The sequence below is a fragment of the Seriola lalandi genome, unplaced genomic scaffold (genome assembly GCF_002814215.2).
Source record: "Seriola lalandi dorsalis isolate HSWRI2012SDOR001 ecotype SW California unplaced genomic scaffold, Sedor1 jcf7180002054945, whole genome shotgun sequence".
Lineage (NCBI taxonomy): Eukaryota > Metazoa > Chordata > Actinopteri > Carangiformes > Carangidae > Seriola > Seriola lalandi.
In genome coordinates, this window is record NW_019525496.1 from 3758328 (window position 1) to 3767469 (window position 9142).

The window sequence follows — 9142 nt, forward strand, 5'->3', positions numbered from 1 at the left end:
AGGGGGGGTGGGGGGTGGGGGTGAGTTTGAAGGTCCAGCCGCCCCAGCCGGAGAGGTGGACTGGACAGAGACAGGCCAGATCAGCTCCAAAGCAGCTTCAACTCCTTCCAGCTCTCAGTCTACAGCTCTGCACTGACACAAAAAAAATATGTGGATTACTCACAGGTCAGAAATGATTTTATATGGTAACATGATGACAGGCAAGAGGACTGACTCACACTCTCAGTGATATCCGTTAGTGAACGCCGTGGCGATCAAAGGGCCCTGTGGGAGCAAGAATACAAGTTTGAAGTTCATTTCTTCGGTGGCAAAACGCAGACGTTGATTTCATCTATTCAGAGTTAGGTTTTTTCTCTCCATCTATCTCTGCATGCCGCTGAGCTTTGCCTGAATGAATACCACACATCCTGAGTCATGATGGCACACTCTGAAAGAATCAATCTAGCACTTTCAGCAGCAGCGCTTGGCTCCAGATTCAGGCAGCTTGAGGCAGTTAAAATATGAGTTTCCATCCACCTGTTCTAATGTAAATTTTTTTAAAAAGTAAAAAATTTGGAGAAAAGAAAAAAGAAACATCCAAAATAAAGAAAAAATATTTCCTCTTGGCTTTGGTGGAAATGGAAGACAGATTTTTCATATAAAGGATGGCAGAGCTGCACCTGCTTCTTCTTCTTCTGGTTTTATTTACAGCACAGTAGATTCAACATCAGTATAAATGCTAGGAGCTTTAAAGCAAGAGTTTGAGAAATACACTTCTTTGCTCTATTGCCAAAGTTAGATGAGAAGATTGATAGCACTCTTGTGTCTTACCATTCAATAAGAATCTGCCATCAGCAGCTAATTAGCCTAGCTTAGCACAAAGTCTGTACAGCAGATTTTGTTCCCCCCTGTTGAGAGTTTTTGTGCTAAGCTAAACTAAGCCAATGGACAGATATGACCAATTAAAATTGAAATTAGCTTAAACTTTTAAAGGGATCTAGAAGCACATACACCTACAGTTTCACTGGATTGGATGTAACACACACATGCTTTAGTTATGTCAAGGAACAAGTACAGAGACTATTCCAATACAGCGACGACATCTCACCCCCAAACTATGGCTGAATCCAGTGCTCGGGGCGGGGCTCGCAGCACTGAGGTAACTGCTGACAGCCGACTCCTGACTGGCTGTTCCATACAGGTCTGCCATCGGCCCCGGGCTGCTCGTACCTAAAAATCCAGCTGAGCGAGACGGGGTGGAACCTAAAAGTAAAAATAAGAACAACCTTAGATTGTTACTGTATTAATATCTCTCCTATCTGCAGCCTCGAAGGCTTACTGCTCAGAACCAGTTTCTTTCAGATAGCTGCATTTTAAATCACACAGTACTATTTAATTAAACCACGAGGGAGATGAAGGAAAGTCAGTGAATGTTATCCGAACTAAACCTCGACTGACATTTCCTGCACATTAAACTGTACATTTCCTTACCCAGAACGATTTAGAGGTCATGATGTGGTTTTTAACGAAATGTCTTGACAACTATTGTGTGGACTGCTGTCACATTTGGCTCAGACATTCATGTTCCCCTAAGGATGGACTGAAATAACTTTAGTGACCTCCTGGCTTTTCATTTAGCGCCACCATCTGGTCACAGAACCAATTTGTCCAGTACTTTGGTTTATGATCAAACAAAACTGATGACATCCACCTCAGTTGTACTATATGTTTGTTGCTAATTGGCAAATATTATCGTGCTGACACACTAAATAAAGATGGTGAACTCCAGCATATTAGCATGTACAGTATCACAGAGCTGTTAGCATGACTGACTCTTAGACTTGTTTTTAATGACTTTTTTTAATGACTGTTCTTCAGCTTCTTTCTACTGTCGCTTAAAGACAAAGTCAGAGCAATGCAGGTTTGCTGGGATATTTTACTACTTCCTGTACAGTACAGCAGAATCTGTTCAGGATTACTGAATTAGAAACAATCCGTAACATTCACATCTTTAACTACATGTGCAATTCAGGAATTGTAGGTGCAGATGGACTAAAAGCTTTTTTTAAAAATTAAAATTCAACTGATTTTCTGTGTATTGTGAAATGAGTAATCTTCATTTCACATGCTCAGATGTATGAAAAAATCTGATAAGAAAAACAAAAAGACATTTTCTTTCATTTTCATACCTCTGACTACTGCTGCTGCTGCCGCTGCTGCTGCCATTGGTCCATATGCTGTGAGAGGAATGGCTAAACAGAGAGGAAAAGGAAAATCCAGGTTTAACACCTTTTATGTGCAAGAACATAATAGCCAACTAAAAACACACCATTTCAAGCTTCACTCCAGGGACCTCAGAAAACCAAGTCCTGTACCGACGCACAAGGAAACAGGAGTAAAAACATCATCCTGTGTATCTTTTTATCAGACAGAGACAGGCGGCTTCATGAGGTCAGTGGAGGAAGACTTTAACAACAAAACCTTCCTCTTTACTGTCAGCAATCCTGCCTTCAGTCGGAGACCGAGGAGGACTGACAAACACAAACATGCAAACCAAAGAGTGATCAGGTGTTGATGCTAACGTGGCGTGTAGCAGACTGACAACATGCTGCTTGTAAAGTCAAGAGGAGGGACTGACTGACCTGTGAGCTCAGGGGGGTGGGGTGAAGTCAGAAGGGGAGTCCTCTCTAAGTGGAACTCTAAAACAGAAACATCAGAGTGCTGTTGAGACACACACCACCAACGCCGGCGAGGAGAACACACACACACATACACATACATGCATACATACATACATACATACACAGGCAGGGTGAGCAAGTACACACACAGGGTTTGAGGAATGCAAACAGGAATTATGGAAGGATGGAAGGATGTTTTAAAGCCAAAAAAAGTGGTGTTAAAAATTATACACAGTAATTATCATGAAAAAGAAAAAATATAGCAAGTGTCATACAAACTAATAACTTCAATTCAAAAAAGCACTTTGATTTCATCACATTTTTCTTTGGTGGACATCTAATTTTGGAATTAACTCCCAGATCAAACACTCCAGTGAAATACACGGTCATGCTCGCACACACACACACACACACACACACACACACACACACACACACACACACACACACACACGCACACGCACACACACACATAAACACATGCTAAGCATATGCAAATTCCACTCCCTGATATTTACAAGCAGCCATTTACGCTCGCAGTGTTTCATGTGCTTCTATGGAAACATGTTTGTATTTGTGACAGCGTTGTCTATACTGTCAGTTCAATACAAAACTACACCAGCTACTGACTGTGTATTTAAGATGCAGTCATCCTCTTTTTCCCCTGAAAAATCATTTGTTACAAGACTCCACTCCATTCAACCACATGTTTAGCTGCTGCTTAGTGAATGAACATGAACAGTCGCTCACCACACAACATCACTTCCTATGGAAACAAGAACATGTTATTTTAACACCAAACTTTGAGTCAAATTCCCCAGCAGCACAAGATGTTCATTCCCTTCAGTAACTAAGTGTAGTGTATGTTTAACTGGCTAGGGCAAGGATAATTTTAGTATCTGTGCTTTAATTACATTACAAGTCACCACAGAGCCAAACTCTTAACAAGTTTCCTTTTCTGTCTCACCCAGCACCCAGGCATCTGCAGGTCTGGTGAACACTTGCACTTGGTAACTGAAACATGGCTGTGTGTTTATTTCTTGGTTAAATTAGACGGAAACAATTAAGAGCGTATCAGGAGCAGAAAATGTGCTGTGATTACCAGGAAACTGGTAGGTGTATCCAGGAGTGATGCCAGCGTAGCTCCGGCTGGTGTAGGTGGCCGTCTGGAAGCCTGGGTAACCTGCGGAAACAAAGTCACTGTCAACATCTGGATTACACCACAAAAAATGAGATGTGCACATGGTGTTGTTGCACAGTTAAGAGACAGCGCAAACCAGTATACCAAGATGCTATTAAAAGGAAATTAACATTATGGAAAGATGGTAATTTTCCTTAAAGTCCAATTTTTTATTTTTATTTTTTCTGGATTTGGCCCAAGTGGACAGAGTACATGAAACCTGTAAGGCCAGACTTTAACTGATTTGAGAGAATAAATAAGGGAGAGTATATTGTGTTTTGGATCGAAAACCTTGTTCTTTATCCTTTTTTTTCTTTTTCCTTCTTTCTTTCCCCCATTCAACCCTTTGTAGTATCTAAGGTGAAAGCGTCCCATGTTCAGTTGTAAATAATTAAAGCTAATGTTACAAGAGAAAACCTCTGGAAGAGCCTGGCTGTAAAATGGTTATCAAATGTGCTGCAATTTTTTTTTTTGTTCTATGTGTGGGGAAAAAAAGTGAATCTATTTGCATTTATTCTGATACTATGTAAAATGTTGATTGTAAAATGATTGATTTTCCAGTGTGTGTGTGTGTGTGTGTGTGTGTTGTGTGTTGTGTGTGTGTGTGTGTGTGTGTGTGTGTGTGGGTTGTGCTGCCCCCTAAGTGAAGCCCTGCACAGTGTGTTAAATGCAGGTGGGTGATATTCTACACCTGAGGTCTGGATTTCTTCAGTGGGACAGGCCTGAGCAGCTTACTGTCTTTGTCTTCTGTTTCACTCTCACCAGTGCACATTACACAGAGATTGTCTTTGTACACAACCTGCCACCTGGAGAACTGACCTCAGAGCAGCATTCAGACGGGTAAAAATAACATAATCCAGCACCACAAGATGCCACAACTAATTAATAATTATTATTTAAATTTTTTTGAATATGTGGTGGTGTCCATACTGTCGAAATACTGTAGAAAAAGGTGCAGTTCTCACACTGAACAGTAGGTGGTGGTATTGGTGTTAGCTTCAGATCCACAAACAGCTCCTGACGACTGTGAATATTTGTGGATCTGTTAACGAGTTGGGCCTACCGCAGTAATAATGTAGTGATAATGGTCAAGGCAACGAGAAGATGGGAACTGTCACTAACTTTACATGTGACATTCATTCTACTGGTCATGAGGAGTGCGACTAAGTTGGTAGTGAAAATTGTTGTAAAATGAGATCAAGAAACTTTCAAACTGGAGGTATGAGGTTTGAGGGGTTGCATTATGCGAAATGTAAGATCGAACTTTTTTAATCTTGACCAAAAAGTCTCGCCTATGTTGCTTCTATTGTGACCACTTGCTTTTCAACTGTGAGTCTCAAAATGTCCTTTGTACATAAAATTAAAACTTTAATAAAATGAGAACATTATGAAACACGCCTGAAACAAATATATATAGCTAAATGTATACAGTTAATCAGCAGTTTGGAAATGTTTTTCTACAAATCAGTACATCTATTTATTTTTTTTTTATTACCGCCACTTTTTTGGTCACTTCTAAAGTCTCAGGTCTAGATAATCAAAGCTACAAGCTGAGGCGAGCAGCCCAGTTCGGTGGTCAGCCCTCTCCCCATGAGCCACCATGTGACCTTTAAGGCAGCTGGGGACTTAATGCAGGAATAGTTATCGTCAGGTGTACAGCAACATCCTTCCTGTCCTGATCAATACGAACTTACCCAGCATACCAATGCCCAGCATGAAGGCGTCCATCCCATAGGGCATCACCCGAGAGCGCCCCCTGGCCGAGCCCGTGGGGGACATCACCTCCTTGGGCTGAGCTTTCTTACACTCCACCTGTTTCCAGACAAATTACATCTGAGCGCCTCTAGTCTCGGAGTGAAATGATGACATCAGAGCGTTGTCACGGTCACAGCCACTCACCATTTTGTTGTTGATCTCGTGGAAGTGGATCTCGCAGACTTTCTCCACCACATCCTCGTTCTCAAATGTCACAAAGCCAAACCCTGGAGAGGACGAGGCAAATTTTGTGAGTGGCAAAATTTCAGACAGTATGTTGGATTTGGACAGTAGGCCTGTCTGTGCAGTGGCATAGCTAATAGTCTCCAGTAATCAGCGCTGTAATAGCCGCTTAACACATTTGCCCCCCTCCCCCACCTTTCAATGCTGCTATTCTGCACTCATCCTTTCTTCCCTCCCTTCCCGGCCAGAAGGCCCGGGCAAAGCTGGTAGGCTGTCATAATCGATCAGTCCTCGGGTGGGGAGGTGGTGCTTAAGGAGGCTTTATCCTGATCCCGATTAACGGACTGGCTAATTAGACTAGCCCCGTTCGCCTCCTCCAGCTCAGCCCACAGGAAGGAGGCCTGTGGAGGGTGGGGTGGCCGGGGTGGGGGGGATCAATAGACACCCAGGAATGACTGGTGGAAGAGTAGTAAACTTCGGAAGAGAAGGACAGGAAAGCTAGAGATGTAGGGAATGAACGGACGGAGAGAATCAGCCTGTCTCACCTCTGTGTCTGTTGGTGGTCTTGTCGAACATGAGCATGGCATCGTCGACCTGGGGGGAGACACACAACACAGTATTTTAACGTGGCGTTCTCTTGCCACGCGGCATATTGCCTGACCTCAGCCCTTCTCAAGTTCTGCAGGGAGGCTCAGCAACAGATGGACAGAAAGGAGGGGGAAGAGGGAGAGAGAGGGAGGGAGGGGACTGGAGACAAGCGACAGGTTACAAAGAGGAGAGGAGAGGAGCAAAGACAGGAGAAATCTGAAGAAATACTGTACATGGCAAACAGACATAATAGGTGGCACGGAAAGTTGGGAGTTGCGTTTGCTGCTGAACTGCCCCGGTCACAATCCTTCTCACAGAGATCACATAATCCGCCCCCTTTCTCCCCTCCAAAGTTTGACATTCCCATGGCAACTGTACAAAAAGTCCTTATAAAAGAGCTCAAGCCAACATCAAAAATGCTTTATGAATAGTGGGAGAGTGCCAGTGAGACAAAGAGGGCCGCAAAGAGAGAAACACTGACACACACACACACACAAAAAGAAATTAGCCAGTCACAAGCAGGAAGGTGAATCCTGTGGGCAGGTGGAGACTCGATGAGAGGGGAGAGCTGATAGGGAGAGGAATAGCGACAGGTGGAGATATGGTGAAAGAGAGCACAGAGAGTCCTGTAAGAGAGAGAAAGAAAAAAAAAAGGATTGGGTCAAAGTGGAAAGGGAGGAGAAAGAAGAGACAAAGGGAGAGGGAGACGAGAACAAAGAGGCCTGGAGGCTTTGTTTGTTGGCACAGTCAGCCATAATTCCTCCTCCTCTTCTCCCTTTGACCTCTCCCTCCAGCCCAGGCTCCCTTTATAGAGCAAAGACACAGGTGTCTATTCTACACACACACACACACACACACACACACACACACACACACACAGAGTTTCTTATGTCAAAGTTGACCTACTCTTTCTTTCCCTCTCTCCCCCCGTCTCTTGCCACAAGCTGACATGTTTATACTCCACACAGAGGTCCCAATAAACATTTGGTAAATAAATCTGTGCTCTCAGTCTATAATAAGTTTACTGGATATGGTCCACTGAATAATTTGTCATAGCCACATAGTCACACACACTAGCACACAGTGTGTGAGTGAGTGAGTCAGTGAGTGTGTGTGTGTGTGTGTGTGTGTGTGTGTGTGTGTGTGGACCCCCAAGGGCAGTTTGCCTACAGAAAGGTCAAAGGTGAGTGAGGAGTGTCAGTTTGAAAGAGGACCTGTTACTCTGATGCCTCTCAAGTCACTGCTTCCTTCCAGCATGACATTTACTCAACGCCTGCAACATGGTCATCTCTGGATCTCTGCAAAAACACTTTTATCCAAGTAGGAAGTCCACAGACTGGCCAAATTTGAAATGACGCATTGTATGAAGAGTAGGGTCAAGATAGCCGGGACACATTTTTCATGCTACGATCTCAATTTGAGCCACAAAAACAGGCTGAACAATGCAAACGCACAGAAACGCACACAATCCCAACATCAACTGAACCTGGAGGCTATCAAAACATCACAACAACGCCCACAGCTCTTCTTAAATACCGCAAACTGAGTTCATTGCACATCATTGCTCGATATTTCAACCACTGGGCATTTTAATGGCGCTCTGCCGGACAATATTCCCTCTTATCCTTTTTTTTCCACCTCTCATCTTCCCTGTTATCCCCTGCCCATCCCTCTCCGCGCTCCTTTGTCCTCACCAGGACGGGACACAAAAGGTCCAGTGAGGCAGTCTAATCAGGAACTTCCATGGATGGCTGGAGCCTACATTTCACCGTCCATCCCTCGATATCTCTCTCGGCAAAAATTCATCTAGACGTTATGATTGAGGAGGGAGCACAGAGAAACTGGAGGCCAAACCTTTGGCACTGAAAAAAAAAAAGCGCCATGAAGCCGGAAACGCGACAGCTCAAACGAGAAGAGTCTTCCTATGCTTGACTTTGAAAAGTTTCAAGGACTTCTGCCGCAGACTGTCAATCTGAAATCCACTGAAAAAAAAAAGTTTTTTTTTTATTTTTTTATTGCTTTGTTTGATTTGTTTTGAACCAAGTCACATGACACTTAAATCACACATATCATTGATTTCTTTATACACATCGAGGATTTGGAACAATCCAGAAACTTCCAGTATGCAGATAACTTCTGAGCAAACTAACAAAATATTTGTCTAGCTTTGTATAAAGGCATAATGGCCTTCGTAACCCCCCCCCCCAAACACACACACACACACACACATGCAGATACACCCCATCTTTGCCCCAGTTCCCTCTCTTATGCCTCTGCAAACCTCTCTCAATCAGGCCCTCCCTCCCTTGTCAGTGCCTTTGTCAGCCCATCATCTATTCTCTGCCTCGTGCCTTTCACAGGCCTCACGATATGAGAAACTTGGGCAAAACTTTATGTAGAAATATATTTTTTGTAAAAACACAAACACATTAAGGAAATGATGTAAAAGTTCAGGGGTAAGTCTGCAGGTTTTTGAGAATTAGTCGACTTTGTATTTCTTGTTACTAAACTCCTGAGTTAACCCCCACCCAACACACACACTCATGCTAACACCCCCGAACACCACCTCATCCCTCCTCCTCCAGAACAAAACCCCCTTACCCACAGAATTACTTGGGGACAATGGGCAAGCCTGGTCACCACGGTAACGGGCCAAGAGGGGGTTGTGGGTAGGAGCAGCTGTTACATCAGATTAATTCAGATTCTGATAATCCCTCCTCCTTCCTCACCATCACCACACACTCACTACAAAACTTTTCTCCCCCCCCCTCCCTCT

The 9142-nt window shown here is 43.6% G+C and overlaps 1 protein-coding gene across 2 annotated transcripts in view; it reads right to left on the reverse strand.

Annotated features, from left to right (window-relative positions):
* The window catches only part of msi1b (musashi RNA binding protein 1b), an 18863-nt gene continuing 9721 nt past the window's right edge, over nucleotides 1–9142 (reverse strand). Inside the window, exons 7-15 of one of the 2 annotated variants that reach the window (XM_023393919.2) lie at nucleotides 6324–6372; nucleotides 5740–5822; nucleotides 5535–5652; nucleotides 3763–3843; nucleotides 2622–2678; nucleotides 2169–2231; nucleotides 1088–1242; nucleotides 219–264; nucleotides 1–127 (exon numbers count right to left, since the gene is read on the reverse strand). In XM_023393919.2, the coding sequence (XP_023249687.1) occupies nucleotides 223–264; nucleotides 1088–1242; nucleotides 2169–2231; nucleotides 2622–2678; nucleotides 3763–3843; nucleotides 5535–5652; nucleotides 5740–5822; nucleotides 6324–6372 (648 nt within the window). In that variant the 3' untranslated portion in view covers nucleotides 1–127; nucleotides 219–222. Of the gene's footprint in view, nucleotides 133–218; nucleotides 265–1087; nucleotides 1243–2168; nucleotides 2232–2621; nucleotides 2679–3762; nucleotides 3844–5534; nucleotides 5653–5739; nucleotides 5823–6323; nucleotides 6373–9142 lie in introns of both variants that reach the window. The other variant, XM_023393918.2, reaches the window with a different exon arrangement.